The 19,766-nt window shown below is 38.3% G+C and overlaps 1 protein-coding gene across 1 annotated transcript in view; it reads right to left on the bottom strand.

Annotated features, from left to right (window-relative positions):
* Positions 1 to 19,766, bottom strand: part of grin2ca (glutamate receptor, ionotropic, N-methyl D-aspartate 2Ca) — a 99,922-nt gene that overhangs the window by 36,210 nt on the left and 43,946 nt on the right. Inside the window, exons 3-4 of the mRNA XM_036590305.1 lie at positions 12,341 to 12,939; positions 7,980 to 8,094 (exon numbers count right to left, since the gene is read on the bottom strand). Coding sequence (XP_036446198.1) covers positions 7,980 to 8,094; positions 12,341 to 12,939 — 714 coding nt within the window. The remainder of the gene's footprint in view (positions 1 to 7,979; positions 8,095 to 12,340; positions 12,940 to 19,766) is intronic.

Below are 19,766 nucleotides of genomic sequence, written 5' to 3'. Positions count from 1 at the left end.
TCTGCAGTACACACTGCCACTGTCATGCTTTAACAAGAAGAAAATAACGATGGCCAAAATTTGTTTATGGTAGATGCGTGACTTGTGTAACAACAGGTTTTTGCTTTGGGGAATTTTTAGTGGACAAAGGGGATTTAGCCGGCTCCTGTGGAGTATTTTTTGCTTGACTACAGTTGCAAAAATGAATATTTGAAAGTTGAAAGCATTTTTTTTCTGGAATTGTCATGTTGGAGAAAACCTAAATTGAGTTTGTTGCCTTACGAGTGTATATAAGCGGACAGATTTGGAGCAAATCTATTGGCTGTGCAGTGTTTTCTCTCTCTCTTGAAACTAAACTCTCTGTCCATCTGGCAGTGATTAAAGCCCCACATGAAATGCTGGTGCCCTATACTAATCACTGTTCATCTGTCTGTTTGTCTGTACATCCGTGCACACATTTGACTTCTCTGCTGTGTGTTGAGCAGGGTAGACCATAATGCATAGCAACACCAAACTTTTTAAAGTATTTTGCAGTACTCATGCAAGCAAAGTGACTTGGTTTTATGGTGGCGCTTTAGCTATATATGTTTCGCCCTATATTACTTGCGCCTTTGTTTCCTGACTTATGCACGGCTAAGAGACCTTTATGCCATTTGTGTGCATTTATGTGTATTTCTGCTCATTTACACTTTCTGGATTTACTGGATTTTATATCTTTAAAAGCATTTGTACATGTTAACAATGTGGATACCAAATGCCTGTCAGTATAGTTGACCAAGACAGCTAGTACTTATGAATACTTTGACTGATTCTGACAATATGACACACACTGCTGCTTAAAGGTTTGTGAACCCTTTACCATTATGTGAATTTCTACATAAATGTGACCCACAATATGATCAAATCTTCATTTAAGTAACAATAGATAATGATAACCCAGTAATACAAAGTATATTATAGTTTATCAATTATTCATTAAACAAAGTATTCCAAAAAATAAATGTCTTTATTGGCAAAAGTATATGAACCTCTGCCTTTAGTAATTTGTGTGACCTCCTTGAGCAGCACTGACTTCAACCAAACAGTTCCTATAGCTATTGATCAGCCCTGCACATTGACTTGGAGGAATCTTGGCCCATTCCTCCTTACAGAACTCTGTTATGTTGGTGGGCTTTCTTGCATGAACACCATGCAAGGTTTTGCCACAACATTTCTATTCGATCTAATAATATCAGGACTTTGGCTTTTCCGTTGCAAAATCGAACAATTAAAAAAAAAACTGGAATTGCAGTATTTATTTTTTGTAAAACATAACTTTTCTCATTTAAGCCAAACAAATTACTTTAGAAGTCTGCTGGCTCATCCAGGTGGTCTTTAGGAAACTTTAAACAGGTAGCAATGTTCCTTCTGGAGAGTAGTGGATTTCTCCATGCTTTCATTCCATACATACTACCCTTGTTCAGTGTTCGTCTGTTGGTGGACTCATGAACACTGGCATTAGCCAGTGTAAGACAGGGCAGCAGATCCATAGACGTTAACTTGGGGTTCTTTGTGATCTTCTGGAATGCTATACTCCTTAGGACTCCTGTTGGAGTCATTTTTGTTGGATGACCACTCCTGGGAAGGGTAACAGTGGTGGTGTATTTCCTCATTTGCACATTGTTTGCCTCACTGCCTGTCCTAAGAGGGTCTGACCTGAGATGTGGCCGGCGCACTGCACAGTGGTGTTAAACTGTATCCACTTATACTGTTTTGTGTCTGTCCTCTTATCCGGTGTCGACCAGAGGAGGATGGGTTCCCCTTTTGAGTCTGGTTCCTCTCAAGGTTTCTTCCTCCTGTTGAGGGAGTTTTTCCTTGCCACTGTCACCAAGGCTTGCTCACTGGGGGCGTGGACCTGGATTCTTTGTAAAGCTGCTTTGTGACAACATCTGTTGTAAAAGGCGCTATATAAATAAATTTGACTTGACTTGACTTGACTTGACTCACAGACAATGTCTGTCCACACTTTTCTGAAATTGTTTTAGAACCTCTCCCAGCCTGAGCATCGGCAAATGTTTTTCTGAGGTCCTTAGAAACTTAATTTACTAAGATGGCATGCCCTATAAATGTGTGGTAAAGACCAGACTATCATGGTGTAGTCTCAGATTGTTGTTTTTTACATAGGGTAGGGCCACACTCACACCTGATTGCTATCCAGTTGATTGAACTTCCTGGCCCTAATTGTCACCTTTATCAAACTGATAATTCTAGATGTTCACATACTTTTGCCAACCAGAATATATAATGTTGGATCACTTCACTGTATGGTTAAAGTCAGTGCTGCTCAAGGGGGTCACTTACTGAAAGCAGAGATTCATGTACTTTTGTCAACAAATACAATTCATTTTTAGCATAAATTATTAAGTGACCCCAAAAGCACAGTATTTAATCCAGTTATTCGTATTTTTGCTTGTTAGCGTTTTTTGGTTAATAAAACGAACATATTCCTCCGTTTAGAATGACTAAGCTGCTGTATGTTGAAATCTCATAGTTGAAATCATAGTATGTAGAACTCCATGCAATTAAAATTAAAGCATAAATGAATCGTTTTGTTTATTTATGGTTAGCACTGGCATGTTCTCCCCCCATTTGGTAGTCATCATTTGTGATGTAAACTAAAGAGGCAAAGGCAGCTTTAATTTTTTTTTTTCTTCAAATGTGCATTTGCATTTCTTTTTTCTTTGAATTTGACAAATATTTGAATGTTACATTTAATGTGCATAGCCCTAATATTAGGCATGGCATGAAGCGGAAAAGCTCTTTCAACTGTGGTAAAATCACTGTAATGCACAACCTTAAATGGCTTATTGCTTTTATTAAATGGCACCAAATTCCATAAAACATTAATACATAATAAAATACCCCAGTGTTCAGTGAAAAATATTATAAATAATGATTGCAATGGACCGTTCTTCCACTAAGTAATAGCAGTAGGCTGTGGTTGCCAAGCCACATAATGGTCAAAGGATATTCTATGAATGGTATTTAATAAGTTGGCGCATGAATGCAGAATGCAGTTGATGTGTATGGTCATATGTATGCATATCAAGTATTTTACAGCTGCGTAGAACGGCTTCAGACAGATTTTATGAGCACCACTATCAGGTACATAAATCAAAAGGCCTCTTCTGACCTGTCAGTGTTCCACTTCTCTGTGAGAGACAAAATGCAGATTAAGGCATGTGCTGCTTTTTACAGCCTTAAATCAAAATGGAAAGTGTAAGATGGGCCGAGCCTTTTCCACCTTATGTTCATTCTTTCTCCCAGTCTCATCTGTCTGTCTGGAGATCTGTCTGTCTCTCTGGTTAATATTCTCTCCGTGTTCCTGATGTTGCTTTGCCTTTTTTTCGGGAAAAGAAGTGTCATTGAGAGACGACTCTGACGCAGTTATGAAAAACGAGTCATCGTCAGCTGTCAGCCGGACCGCTTTTGAAAAGAGTTATCCGGTGATTTACCTGCCTAATAAATTCCCTCTGCAGCAGGAGGAGAGAGTGGAGTGAGGTGTCACTCTGTAGGCCAGCACACAGATAGATAGATGTGCGAGGGAGATATAGAGGGCTGTTCATCTCTCAAGTGAACCAGAGACAATGAGTCCAGAGACTGGACTTTGCCCCTAAGGGACATGGCAGGAATGAATACCCAGAAAGTCATGCATCTTCTACAGAGATTGCCCGCCTCAACTTCCATTAGTTAGTTCCAGAAGTTATTGCTTTACATGCCACAAAGATTACACTAGAACTTTCAATGAGGAAGTCACAGTCTATCAGTGACTTCTCTTTTAAAGATCAAGGTGCTAAAAAGGCTTCTTTGGAGAGATGCCACAGAAGAATATCTTTTGGTTCTCTAAAGAACCTTTCAGTGGATGGGTCTTTAAAGATTGTTTCCGTTAGTGAGATGTGTGAGTGTGAAGAGCCTTTTTAAAGTCTCAAGAACCTACACACAGTGTAAATGTTCTTCAGCAATTAAAAGTTTTTTTTCTAGAACTACAACTGAAATGAGAAATGAGAAAATGTCTTATGAAAGTTGTTAGACTGAAGGTTTATCCAACTATTAAACACGGGAACAACACAGTAAGAAAGCTATTCCAGTGGCCATTCCACTGTTTACACAAATTCTCCTCTTACAAGCTAATCCTCAAAAACACTTAATTCAGATTCACAGCTTCATTTAGGAATTCCTTTGGCTGAAGAATTCATAATGTTTTACAAAGATATGTGTTTCAGCAGCTGCCCAATACTGTCTATTATAAGCGTCTTTAGAATCAACAACTGAGTATCAAATTTCAGTGATATGCAACTGATTCAGGAAATCTAGATTAGATTATGAAATGCTACTGATTCAGAAAATCTAGATTAGATTATGAAATGCTGGAGTACTCCTTTCTTTTAAGACTTTTATAGAGATTGATGGTGTTCTGAATATTGCTGTTGTCGCTGTGAGTCTTCACAGGTGACAGGAAAAGTATTCTGGACGAGACTTATCAGTGACAGAGTGATAGCAAACAACTCACTGGCTGTTGGAGACAGGTGAACAATGTGACTCAAACTCAAAAATAATACATTATGTTGGATAGATTTGCTCATGGTGCATAAATCACGGCTGGAACGCGTTCGCCTTTATCAGTGCCTTTGTGAGAGAAATGGTCTCATTATGCATGCTTATAATAGAGGAATACTTTTCTTCTGAAAGTTTCACCTGCATGCAAAATTACACCATCATAGCAAAGCCGGACTCATCTATCACATAATAGCCACTTTATAATGATATCACATTAAGAACGTATCTTGAATGGCTTAAAAATACATGCATTTCTAACAGATCATATGATGGACATGACAGTCTGCAGGCTTACATAGGGGCATAAGCAGGATTGGTCTGTTGTTGTAGCATAACACTTACACCCATTTCATCAGCATACTGTCTTAATTTCTTTTTCCATTTAGAAAATTAGCCATAAGTCAGTACAATTTTACCACAGGTAGCTCCTTTTGAATGAGAACATTGTACCCCTGTGAATATGAATAACAACATAAAACAACATGAGAACATGTAGAAGCGTAAAATGTGAGCTGTGGAGTTCAACAACAGTGTATCCAATAAGGTGAATTGTTACGGTGTAAATGGTCTTGTTTGTTTTTATTAGACATGTATAAAATTGTATTTTACATCTATGAAATTATTCTAATATGATTTTAGTACTCAAAAATAATACGTAAGAAGCTATAATAAAAGTAATATAATGTAGTTGTGTGCAGAATGACAAACAGAGCTCTAGATGTATATATATGTTTATATATAAATTGAGAAAGCTATATAACCTTAAGAATGAAGCATTACTTCACAATTAGTTACAGTTGCGCTACAATTTTTGTTATAGGTTAGCAGCAGCATTCACATACAGCGCGAGTACCCTTAACCAGCTCACATTATTTACCTCATAAAATTGCAGGACAGATCGGCCATTGAGTCAGTTATACTGAAATTGAAACAGACCGTGCAAGGCTCTTCAGCCAAAATGGTTTCTATGGTGGCCCTGAAAGTTTATTTATATTACTTGTATACCACATGCCAGAGGTGTTTTCAAGTTGATTCATACCAGCCCAAGGTAAGTCCAGAGCCTTCAGTACAGAATTTTAGTTTAGTTTATATCTCAGCAGAGACAAAGAGTTAGAGCCCTAAAGAGTCCGACCAACCGTCACCTCCACAGCTTCTTTACCCAGGCCATCATCCTCCTGAATAAGGACCCTACTCACATCTGTCTGCTTTAAACTGCTGTAAGTGCACGTTATTACACACAGTGCACACATTGTAATGGACACAACCACTGTATATCCCACGCTTTAGTTCTTATGAATAACAGCCTTTTCCCCTTTACTCTAGTCAGTTCTTTCATTTATTGCAATATGCATATTTTATAAATAACTTACATTCATATTAGCTGCTCAATTATAGATGTACATCCTGTTCATGTGTACTTCTGTACTTGACTGTAACTAGAGTTAAATCCCATTGCATATCATTTATATAGTGGTGGCTGCCACTTGCTCTGTGTTGCAGAAAGGGCTTTGAAGGCATGGTATGCAAAGCTGCACCACATACTTCACCCCTCAAGTGAAAAGAGACATTTGTTGTTGTTGTTGTTTGTTAGTTTGAGATGTGTTTGTGTTGTTTGTGTGTTATTATGTCAGGGTGTGGGTTTAGTTAGTGAGGGTTAAATGTCTACCATAGAGAGCCAGGGCGGCACAGTAATAATCACAAATGGTTTTTGTACTGTTTATGTATATATATATATGTATAGTTTATTTTTTTTAGGTTTTATTTTGAAAGGTTTTGTTCATTTACTGTGTTAGCATCTTAATTTGGTTAGTTTTCTTTGTGTTGCTTTCTAAGGCTGAAATTTGAAGTCTGAAGTCCAATTCGAATTATGAGGCTTTTAATGGCGAGTTACAAGCACGTCAGTCAAACAAACAGCCCTGGCTGCAAACAGCTCTGAATAGCCACAGTGTTTCAGAAGTGCAGGACTATATTGGATTTAGGACTACTGATGCAATGGTCTGTCTGCAGTGTCTGGAAGAAACGGTAATAAATGATAATGGTGTCTCTAGATGTGTGTGAGACATGGTCTGACGCGTATGTCAAGTTCCAGCCCATGTATTCAAATCATAATGGCACTCCTCTCATTTGGGGGCTTTGTTCTATTTTTCATAGTACCTTCCCTCCCCCAACTTCACAGCACCAAAGAGAGAGCCCTCCATCTCAACACCTCACAGGCTCAGCCCTGATTTAACTCTGCTCCACATCCACGACCTGCCAGGTACACAAGCTGAACCTTCAGATGGAATACAGCACATCCAAAATAAATAGGCCAACCTTGAGGAAAACATCAATAGCTCAATAATTACTTACATGCAGCTCAAGGCTGTGTTTCTGAAGAACTAAGAAGTAACTCTTAGCCATCAGAATATGGAAAAGAACAATCCACTTGAATTAGCTCTCAGTGCACAAAATATATAGTCTACATTGTAATAACTGTTAATTAACTCACTAAAAATTGGCATTGTGAATATACTCAGCAGCACACTAATGTGAACTTTATATTGTATAATATATGTAAACTTTAGATTTTGATTATATTACTGTATATTCCAGAGCAGGGGTTCTTAGCCGTTTTTACAACAGAGTGAATCACAGCAATGTTTTTGACTGAAGTATAAAAAAAGATCCTTATTGAGTTAGCTTTTACTCATTGTTAACTTCTGTGTGATTAGTTTCTTCAAAGGAACACAGTGATTAGTCAGGACCCTGCTGACATATGTACTACCCAATATTAGCAATGCCTATATTACATGGATAGGAGAATGTAGGTAAAATACATCAGCCATTTACTGGGCATTGGAAAGTTATTCACAGGACATACAGAGCATGTATGTTGTGTGCCCATGTAAGCAAGATTAACCCAATTAAAAAACATGTATTTAGGTTCCCAGGGGCTTTAAATAAAATTACATTGCTAATAATAACAGTAAATTTAATTATAAAGTGGAATTATAAAGTGGCTACTGTTTCCCCTTGCTCACTGCTGCACAATTGAGGCCCAGTACTGGTTCATGGCCCAGTGGTTGGGAGCCTCTTGTAGAGTGCCGAGATTTAGTTAACAGTAAAAGTCAACAGTAGTCAACATCAACAGAAGTTGGGCTAAGAGCAAGAAAAGCATGTTTGTAAGACCCAATGTAAGTGCGGAAAAACGATGAAACACAAACTTAAATTTGTAAATGGAGTATATTTTCAGAAAGTGTCACTGATGCATTGAATTAGTGTCCATGAAGCAAATTTTTCCATATTTAGTAGCAAGTGTCGACTGTATTCATAAACATGAATATAATAGGCTATAATGTGGATGACCATGACTGGAGCTTACAAATCATAGTTGTCTGTGTATTTGAATGTCTTCTGAGGCTTACCTTGTCCCATTGCCTCTCTCGGTCCAGTGTGATGATAATCATAGATGGGTTGACCAGATACCCGTCGCTGTTGAATGAGAAGTCTGTGTGCTCCCATGACACATTCAGCATATGCCTGTGGAAGGAAATCACAGAAGATGTGGACATTTTGATCTGTAATCCCATGAATGAGAGATCCTGAAATGTGTTTGTTATTAAAGCATTAAACTGGTTTAACATTTCAGTCTGCATTTTGATCAGATCAGATCATTACAGTCTGCATTTTGATCAGAAATTTCATTTGACCACACTTATAGTTAAGGACATTAAGGACATGATGAAGGCTATGAAGATGTAGACCTAGGCGATAAACGATAACCGTAATTACCAAAATCAAATCTTACGTCAATAACAGTGACACACATTTCAGGCTTTATATCTAGAGCAACTTACAGTTCAATGTAGGTGAATGTAGCATGAGGAATCTTGCCCAAGTACTCCTATGGGTGTAGTGGGAAAACTGAAACCCTGGTCTACCCTAACAGGGCAGCAGTATTACTCACACCCCAACACCAAAAACTGTTTTGGCTATTATCAGTCAAATGATTGCTCCATTCTGTTCTTTATTTTGGTTTTAGTAACCAAGGCCTTATCTTTGAACAGTTGCTACTTCAGTATACTAGGCGGGAATGAGTGTGGTTTGCTTACTAAAATGGGAAAGAGAAGAAATTCAGCCATTCACTTGCAATAGCACTATCGCTACACAAGCTGCGACCTATGCACAGTTTGTACCATGTATGTGCACCACTGTCACGCTTGTGTACACTGCATTACGTTTTACGACACTGCCTGATCTGTGCCCTGCATCATTTCCTGACTTCGTATTAGCAGTTTAGTTTGGAGCGATAAATGCTGAAACCACTACATAAGCAGTCTCATTCATTTTCCTAGTGTAACACTACTTAGTATTAAGTATTAGTATTAAGTTTAGAGCACCAGAGGATGAGAGGGGTATGGACAGAAACCTGGTCAATCTTTTTGTTTAGCATGAGAGCACTTTTGGTTGAACCTGAAATGGCTCCTTACTCCCTATATGGTATGCTGCATAGGTGATAAAATTATGCCTTCTGCACCCTATAAATATAAGCATATTATATAAGATTATATAAATAATCTTTAGAAAAATATAAAACTAATTATAAAAATATAAGATTTTATTCAGACATTTATTACAGTTTTCCACTGAAAAAGTGCTCCTGTGCTCAATTGTCTAGTGGCCTCTTCATTCATGGCCTCACAGCTGACCATAATGATACAATGAAGTCTGGATGCTACTGCACGCTGGACAGCCTGTCCTCCTGTGCCTTTTCACCTCTGTATACACGCACACTGATCCTAGCAGTGATGAGAGCCCCATGAGTAATGTGGGCATGGTTATGTGTCATCTGTATGCAAAGCCTGTGTAATCTGGTAATCTGCTGTAATCTCATTAACAGGTGAAATGACCAAATCACCAGCTCACTAATACCAGACTTAATTACAAGCAATTGGTGAGGGTGAAAATGATGGGGTTATATCTTGATGCTCCAAATCAAACAGCACAATATTGAACAGCCTCAGTATTAGACGGTTTCACCAATGTCTAATAACTTAATATTAACCTTTAGACGTTTATTGCCAAGAGCGTCATGGAAGGCAATATGCATTATTCTCACTGAAAAGCTCATAGAAACAAGTGAAGAAATTCTGTTGCATTTGTAAGTAAAAGAGTGGATATTGCATTAAATTTTTGTCTTTTATACATCAAACAACCTTTAGCTTGTTCATATTGAATGTGTTCTGAGGTGAAACATAGTATGCTTTAGATTAAAAATTAAACGGTTGGTCAAGAGGCTGTTTATGTGTGATTAAAAAAGAAGCTAATCTCTAAAATCTAGAATTGTTTTAATCCTTTAGTTCTGCAAATGATCAACAGAAAGGGAGGACAAATATTAATTAATAATTAATAAATTCTAAAATTCATGTTAAAATGTTAAAGATTTTGCTGTTCACTAAGATTGTTATGTTGGTAATATAATTTTAAATGAAAAGCTCTGTATTAAATTAGAAAATAATGCCAAATATAAGCATTGTCACTGGTGGTGTCAGACTTTTGGTCCCTAACTATATATACAGTTTAGAAAATCACACTGTGGTAACTGAAAGTCATGTATGTCAGCTTGTACGAATCCATCGCATTTGGTCCACGTTAGGCAGTAGATTTTTAAGACTTTTTCAGGAGATTTGTCCAATAAAGGACGTGCCAACACTGATACGATGGCTAAAATGATTGATGTAAATAATCCACTGGCATAAGAAAGGGGAAAGTCAAACGAAAATAAACGAAAAACTGGAGTTCAAAAAAATAATTAAAAGATACAGAGAAAATGGGACTCATAACTAGTATGCAAGACCTGGTGGACCACCAACTGTCACTATCAGATAAGCAGTACTTAAAGCTTTCAACTTTGAGAGAGAGGAGAAAATCAAGCTCCACTTTTACTTCAGATCTGAAAAATCCACAAGTGTTTTTGTCCATTCTTCCACTGTGAGAAGGCAACTCAGCCCTGTGGGCATGAATAGATTTGTAGCTGTCAAGAAGCCTTTTTAGCATTTGTATTGCACTGCCTTATGTCAAAGCTTCCTCAGTCTCAGACACAAACACACATGCACACTGTGCAGAGTTTCAGTGTGTCTGTACTCAGTGACCTTGACTTGTGCCAGATTCTGCATCTCTCTGTCTTCTGTCCTCAGCTTCCCTTTGGCTGATTAAAATTTTTTCAGACCAAATAGGATTTGCTCCGTGTTCCCTGCCACAGATGGCACCAGATTGCTTTTTTCAGGCTGCGCTGGCATGACGGGACATATCTTATCATTCTATATTTCTGCCTCTGATCCCTGAGCCTAAAGCAGGATATGATACTCACAGCATGGTGGCTTTCAGAACAGACGGTGTGCTAGGTTTGACCGTCTCTATCAGAAACCAAATGCACTAATGTGTTTGTCATTTATATTGTTGTTTTAAGAGAGTTTAGTTTAAGGTCTGCATCTTTTGTATACCTTACCTTTCTCTGTAATATAGGGATGCCGACTGATACCTGATTCTCAATGGGAACTGGTAAATTAGTAACAAACAGAGTATAAGGAGAGAATGGTTTTACTATCAGTGCTGGAGAAACTGAAATTTATGGAAACATTAAAATCTATTTGCTCTATCTTCTATATCTCCCTCACTTGCCACTTTGCATGAGGGTCAGGAGTGTGCTAACAGTGGCCAAATAATAAAAAAGAGTGGAAGTAATGTGTCACACCAATAAACAGAACTGGTGTGCAGGAGTACTGATAAAATCACCGATTTACCCTCCCACCTCTCTCTCTCTCCCTCTATGGCTCCCCATCTCCGTCCTTCGCTCACTTACTCAAAGAGCCCACTACGCACAGGATGGAGAGAATTATGGTGAAGCAAAACAATGTGTAGTTACTTGATGAAGAATTCGCTTGCTACTACAAAAGCAGCCAGATCATTCTTTAGTTTGCTGAGCTATTAAAAAATAGGGTAAAATAGGCTTATTTATAAATATGCAAGATCAGGCAAAAAAAATAAGGAACCATTGATAGTAGCAGTAAAGTACTGAATCTATAAGCAGTATCAATCAGTCATAGTACTGATAATATCATAGTGATATCAGTGGCTAGCAAGCATTAAGGCCCAGGGACATGGCAATAGTGAGGATGACCATCAACAACTAGCCAAATTCATTATAGTTAAGCCGTTAAAAAACAAATAACCCACCCACTGCTTTAACTCTCTAGTGCTAGTTATTACCAGAAAAGTAATAGCTAATTAAAAACAGTCCTACATTTTACAGGAATAGGTGTAAACGCCTAGAAGAAAGCAATGTTCTAGTCACTTTTTCTCAGTGTTTAACTTTGTTTTCTTTACCACAGTCGAGTACGACTACTTGCTAGCTAGATAAGTGGCCTATAGAAGCTAGCACAGCTCAGCTAAGTTGTCATTCCTAGGAAAAACAGTGGAGAAAGCTAATGCTGTCCGTACAGTGAGAATTTGGATGACTTAAGAAGCTTTATAACGTAAAAAGCTTTGTAAGTGACTTAACCATTTGACGTAGAAAAAAAATTATTAGGCCTTTGTCCACGAAGACCGTACATTTTGTAATATTTTTATTAGCACTGGAAAACTGTTTTTTAATGATAATAAATCTGGGGAGGCCTGGCTTCCAATTCGATGGCCTATGCAACTATTGCACATCTCTACTTTAATGTATACAATAACCTTCTGTGCATTTTCTCTAACTCTCCAACATCCCCCTCCTGTCACTCACTTGAAAAGCGTGTCGTTGGTGTCTGGCCGCAGCGGAGTTTGGCAGTCCGTGTGTCCATCAGGAATAAAGCCTCTGTGCTTGCGGAAGCTCTCCACCCCTTTCACCACAATCGCCACTCCATCTCTCACCCTGTTCCTCAGGCTCATCTTCCAGCGGTCAGTAATGATGCTAATAAGTCCAACAGGGAAGCTGTCCGGTGGGGGGATGTTGGGGTTCCCCACTGCCAGGCTGGGGATGATCCAGATATAACCCGGTCCTAGCAGGCCCACCTCCTTAGCCATGCTGAAGAGGTACTGGGCCTCGTCATGGGAGCAGTACACCAGCAGCACTTGAGCGTCAATCTGCTGCAGCAGCCGACGAGCGCGGAGGTCGTTCATGCCGTCAGCCGACATGTCAAAGGTCAAGACGTCCTGCAGCTCCCAAAGGAAGTAGGAAGTGTCTGTGAAAGAGCGAATGTAGTCCACGAAGGCCTCGTAGCCAGGATACTGGCTGGTTACCACCACAAAGCTGTCCCAGTTGTACTCCTCCATCACCTTGAAGATGCCATTGATCTGCTGCTCAATGGAAGAGCCCAGTTGCAGAAAGGTGGAGCCGTCACCCTGAAGAGAAAAGAGAGAGTATGACTTAATATAATGATCAATCAAGCCATTGCAAATGTGTTGGGCTGATGTTGCTTTAGTGGCAGTTTGGCAATTGGAAGCCAGGACCAGCTTCACATGAATCAGAGGATGTATTAGCACTGTGTGATGGACTAGACCTGGCTGGCGGGAGGGATTTGGCCACTACTGAATTGGGAAATTAGGGAAATAACAAACAAAAAACCAGCACTGATAGTGATTCCTAAATGATTCCTTTAATTTACAAATCAAAAGATGCACTGACATTAATAACATGCCTGCTGAATGCAATTTAGACAGCCAATCACCAGTCTAGATTTTGGAACAAGCATGCTTATTGGCTCACGAATGCTTATAAGGATGACTGCTTCTGTATTAAATTTGATATTAAAGTTGTTTTGTCAGTACAATGAAAGTATTGAATTTCATTTCTCTGTCTGAATAAGAATACTTTGTGACAATACATTGCAATACAAAAATGTGACCGCATTATGAGATAACAAAATCATCTGCATTGTATTAATTGTCTTCTAATGCTGTTGCATTGTTTGAAAGTCACAATCAGCTTAATCCACAACAGCACATTCAGTCTTATTAGCAACTTGTGCAATCATGTGGATAGTCATCCTGTCATTCTCTTCATTTAAATTTTGTTCAAAATATCACAAGAATACTGAAGTGTGAACGTAAGTTGAGTCATGAACTAAATATATTGTTACACCCTGCCAAATCAGTTGGGGTCAAACCAATAAGTTGTGTCAAGATAAATGCCAAGTCATGTACAAAATGTCTTAAGCTCTATGTATCTAGATAGTCCAGTGTTTATAAACGGAAGCACACTGTATATTGTCAGGCTCAGGGGCCAGGATGTAGTCCAGTTAACCATAAAGCTTTCTTTCCCAACAGTGAGGAGGCCTCTTATCAGCACAGCTTGATTAGATGTGATGTTATCAATTGACATGAGAAACAGAGGGTTCAGTTACATGTTACATGTGTCTGTCTTACAAATACTCACAAACATCAGTATCATATATAGAAACTCAAGCTATTTGTGAAAGCCACTTTTAGAAACATAACAGGTGCATAGTTAAATAATCTCTTCATGGAAGTCTCAAGCTCAATACTGTACGGTATACAAGTCAGAGACCAGCTTTTATTTAATTTTCTGTCAAAATGGCTATTAATTCAAGTTGTTCATTCGTCAGGAGATTTTTCTGAAGAGATTAGAGATAAGATAATCCACTTGCATAAGGAAGATGTAACATAGTGGGCATGGAGACTGGATGCAAATGAGAGTTTTTATTGCCATCAGATTTTACAGAATCCAGAAACTGATTAGCAGAAACAAGAAGAGCAGAGACATTGATCGAAAAGGAAACTAAACAAAAGAGCAAGAAAAACAACACTAAAACAAATATACAAATACACTGAGATGAACAAGAAACTTCTTGGACTAATGAGAGGGCAGGGCTACAAACTACACACCGATGAGACAGATAACAAGGATGCAGGATAGGGGAGGAGACAGGAACAAAAACAACAACAAAAGCACATGGCTAGGGGAAGGTGACAGACTAGACTGGGGCAGGAAGAGAAAAGGGCAAAGATAGACGAGGGAAACTGTGACAGATGGTTAAAATCAGTGGAAAATAAGAGAAAAACAGGAGTTTTCAATACTGTTAAAAAAATCATGAAAAGTAAAAAAAAAAAATGTAAATGCTATAGAAAAAATGGGGTATTAACAACCAGACGAGAGCTGGTACACCACCGAAACTCAGATACATAATGCTGAGATGCTGCTGCCCCAGCAGACCGCTCCATAAAACCACGGTGTTGAAAAAGGTCCTCAGGAGTGCCCCTGCCCTCCAAACGACCTCAGTCTCATATGACCTCAGACCTCATATGTTCCTGTCACTGAAAATAAGTTACTTGTATTTAATGGCTGGAAATTAAATAAATGAGTGATGGTCTCTGACTTTTGCACAGTACCGTATGTCTTTACAAATCTGCCACAATGATATGTCTTCAACTCCCATAAACCCTGTTTGGTTGTTGAACACGATTCTGACCTTTGACCCTTTTTAGAAGACATTAAATATGTCCATATTTCAGTGTAATGTCAGGCCTTAGATGACAGGTTATTGATTTTTTTGTTTGGAAGGCAGTGTTGAATGCAGCTCAGTTTTCTCCTGGGGAACTCAGGTCCTGTTTTTGGCCAGAGGTTTCAGCCAAACCACCATCATGTCAGCATGTTCACAATGCTCAGTAGCATTTCCCAAAATGCTATTTTACTGTTACGGTCTCGTGTCCTTCAGAGAAACTTCTGGCACATTCTGAAAGTAGGGTAAGTCAGCTGATGAAAGCGACAATGAGAGATGTTCTGGTTTATTCCACCCGGTATGCATTGACCCCTTTCAATGCTCTAAAAATCACAAAGCTTTTTTCACTGAGTGATCTTTGCCCTAAATATGAAACACTTTAAGGGCAAATTAGAGGAGCAAGGAAAAACACATCACAGTGTATTTGTAACAGCATTAAAATATATTTAAATTAGGTTTGATTAGATGTGATTTTTTTTTTCCCACAGTACTCATGTATACTTTGAATGACCTCGTACAAATTGTTTGTTGTAGTAACATTCTAAGGACAGGGATTAAGCATAGTCTTGAGCCCTATTCAGATGGGATTAATTTTCCCTGAGGAGGTGGGCAAAAGCTAGTTTACAACAGGACATCTTTAATGTTTATGACCAATTCACACAGGATTAGAAAGCTGGGTATAAATGACAGAGATGGAAGTGGCTACTCAGTTTACGCACTGCCTTTACTCTAGAAAAGAGAAGAAATCGGCTCAGAACATTTAATTTAGCCGTTATTCAGTTAACACTTATAATTTTACAAAAGGTAAAAGGTGCCGGAAGCCACACTGACACAGGAGCACGCAGACGGTAAAAATACCTGACGTGGCGCATTCAGACGGGACTGAAATCACTGAGAAATACCGGTAATAATTACATTACCCCACCTCCCCATATAAAACTAATCCCGCCTGAATAGGGCTTTGCACTGCAAGCATTCTCAATGGAGATTCTCTACTGACAGGAAAATGTAGTCTAGGATTTGGCTTAATCCCTGACTGGAAAATGACCCTTAGACCGGAAATATGCTCAGCGCAAATAGTCAAATGACAACTTCCAGCCAATGCATTGTACAGTCCTTCTGTCCAAACTCAATGTGCGTCCTTACATTACTGTGGTGGTCTGATCAAAACTCTCAGTATCCATGGGGGCGATAAAGGATAAATTCAAGCATCTGAGAACAAGACCTAGTGTTATTCTAACAGTGGCGACAACAGCTAAACATGGAAACAGTAGAGGAGTGTGTGCTGCTTTACTAAAGCCTCACGTATTGCTTTTATAGAATGGTGGCCAACATGAAATATGATTAAATACACACTTTTCAGAAAAAAATTAAGTTATTATTACTGATAATCAACATCAACTAGTATTCCGCCAAGAAATGTAGTTTATTTATGGTATCATTGCTAAGCAACCTTGGACAGCTGAATGAGGAGAAGAATGAATATTCAGTCGCCCATCGCTGTTTATTATGGTCATTTCATGATTTTCTTAAAAGCTTTTTGTTGTATAACAATGAACATAAGAGAACACCGCACTGTTTAATACAAAAATTTTGCTTTCTAAGTACTTTTTGGACACCAAATTAACACAGAGTCTTATTTAGCACCAATCTAGTGGTGTCCCTCTTCTCACGCTGGGGCTGAATCTCAAACGGCTCCCTGCTCCCTACATAGCGCACTATGTAGGACTTTAAATACTGGATCCTGCACCCAACAGTGCAAAATATAGCTAAGAAATTGTCATTTGGGACTCAGTAAATGATGCACTATTTAGCTGAAGGGCTATAATTTCCCAACTTTCATAGCAAGCACACTATTTAGGGAGTACAGAGCCGTATGTGATTCAGCCTGGTTTGATGCTACTCCTGACTGAAACACAAACATTTGAAGCGTGTAATCCAAGTGACTTCTGTAATACAGAAGCCATACATGGTTGTCGTCAGTGGATTTGAATGCAGAGCTGGGGACACTTAAGCTTTGAAGGTCTTGTAGACTGACCTTTTATTTCCTTTAATCACAGTTTTCTATGAAGAACTCTTGAGAACGACTGGACTCAGTGGACTCAATCGGAATAGGCAGCACTCAGAGATAATAGGAAATGCAAAGAGAGATCGCTCTCGGCCTCTTTTAGAATCAGAAGAGTCTATCTCTGATCTGCTGCAGGCTGGTCATGGTGAATACTGAGGAGATAGCACACAGCATAAATCTACTGTTCCTCCTTCTCTCTACGGCTCCTACTGTACATTGCTCTTCGTCATCATTTCACCCTCATATTCCAGTTCCAGCTTCAGCCAAATAGGCAGCAAATTGCACTTGCCTCATGTGAAGTGTGCAGATATATAGTGAAAGTGCTGTATTTGTCATATACTGATTGAGGGTGCTGTCTATGGGTTTGTGTTCCAGATGTAGATTAGGCTTAAATCTAGACTAAAAATTATTTTTGGGGGTGAATATACACACACAAACACACACACACACACACCCACACACCATTTTTCAGTTTTTGACATATTTTCAAAATGTCTGTTGTTCTTTACATTGTGTGTAAATTTCATGATGAATGGACCAAAAGAAATCACCCACAATGACTTGGAAAAAGTCTGGTTCCATTGACTTACATTAAAAGTAAAGTAGGTTTTTCCCTTTTCCTGTAAAGTTAGCGTTTTGGAGATACGAGCTTTTCTTCTGACAGCAGCGAGATACATACATACATATATATATTATTGGCCAAAAATGAGTAATATATATATATATTATTGGCCAAAAATGAGTAATATATATATATATATATATATATATATATATAATTGAACATTATTTTGAATAGAAAATTGAATATTACTGTAACTTATAAATCAGTTCTAATGTTGCATAATTGATGCAATAGAATCAATGCAATTGCATTTTCAAACCTGTACTATTGTCGTTGCAGTTTAGTCCAAGGCCAAGCCTAACCCAAGTCTAGGAAACTGCCCGTGTATATCTTTAAATAGATGTCCTATCGGTGTATCTATCAGGTTCTGTAGCCTCTCTGCTGCATGTGTGTGTGAGTGTGAGTGTATTGTGGCATATGTGTTGCCTGTGACTCGCAGCGTGCGGCGGCTCGTTCCCTGGCACTGCATCGCCCTTCCTTACTCATTCACTGCGTCACATGATTTTTCTAATGTACATCCACTAGGACACTGCAGAGACACTGCACTAACGTCACTACCACATGCTCTACCACGGTACTGTATGTGCTTAGAATACGGTGGATATTTATTATGTTATGAATGTGATATGTAATCTGGATAGTAAACATGCCGTGTAGTGCTGGGTGATATATCATCTCTATGTTTCATCATTATTGGTGTTAGGTGTCATAGAACAACTCTGATTTTTTTTTTGTAGCAGTATTGATAGATTAAAAAGTGGTGTCAAAGTTATTGTGTTAATGAGATATTAATGTGATTATGTTATTGAGGTTATTCTCAAAAACATGACAAATACTAGGACCCAATTTGAAAAAATAAAAAAAGCCTCAAAATAAATGTTTTCTTTTTTTCAGATATGGATCATTCTACCAAATTGGTTCAAAGGCAGACTTTAAAACATATTTTGGACTTTTAACTGACTTGGGCTTTAGACGGCAATCCTTTTGCTTTGAATGACTCTGTACCTTAATTATGTTCATTTTATTAAAATAAATATTAAACATTCTATTGTCCCTTTCAAAGCATCATGACACTACTGTAACTACCAAATGTTTCAGCTGTGACTGTTTCAGTGGTGACAATTTTAGCTCATTTTGAGTATAACTCAAAAACGGTAGTCAGTACATGACATAATCCTTATAAGTATCTATGGTATTTTTACTGTTCACAGTTTGAGGCAGTGGTCACCAACCCTGGTCCTGGAGATCTACCCTTCCTATAGACTACAGTTCAAACTACTATCTGTCACAGCTACTCCAGCTAATTAACTTCTTTAGATGTCTAAGATTGGCTGGATCAGATGCGTGAGAGTAGGTATTGGGAGGGGCATCATGTTAGATGCAGGTAAGAGCTAAACTCTGCAGGAAAGTAGTTCTCCAAGAGTTGTGCTGGTAACCATTGGTTTGAAGTAATTCAGTAAAATGGTCCAAATACAAATAAAGATGCGTGGCTGATTAATTAAAAATAAACTCAAGTGCTTTAATTGATTTAAATTTTATTTTTAGTCACATTTTCCAAAATTCTCATTAATGCAACACAGTAAGGCTGAAAGATAATCTGTAAATAATTTTTATGTGCAACTTTTGTTTCATAATTTGTATACTGTGGTCAGACTAAGTATTTTTAAAGTGAACTGAATACAACCCAAACACAATGGTGATGCTGGTATGTTGCAGACTACACTGGACAGTGCTCACAGGACAACTGCATTCACCCTAAGCAAATCATGTGGTTTTCAGTGCAGTTCACATGATTCATATACTGTTATTGAAGTAGTAATACAATCATTCTGATGAAGCTTGTTTTATCCACTCATATAGCTATAACAAAATGCACTGCTTTTTAAAAGGTAAAAAATCCTATGGAGAGTCAAATTTCAGCAAATTCAATAAATTGTGATTAACTACTTTAATCCTTTGACAACCATAGAAAAACTCATCTACAATGTATGTTATTTATTGAGTTCAGAACAACAGT

The sequence above is a fragment of the Colossoma macropomum genome, unplaced genomic scaffold (assembly GCF_904425465.1).
Source record: "Colossoma macropomum unplaced genomic scaffold, Colossoma_macropomum, whole genome shotgun sequence".
In the NCBI taxonomy this organism is placed as follows: Eukaryota; Metazoa; Chordata; class Actinopteri; order Characiformes; family Serrasalmidae; genus Colossoma; species Colossoma macropomum.
This window is presented reverse-complemented; position numbering and strand designations above follow the sequence as displayed.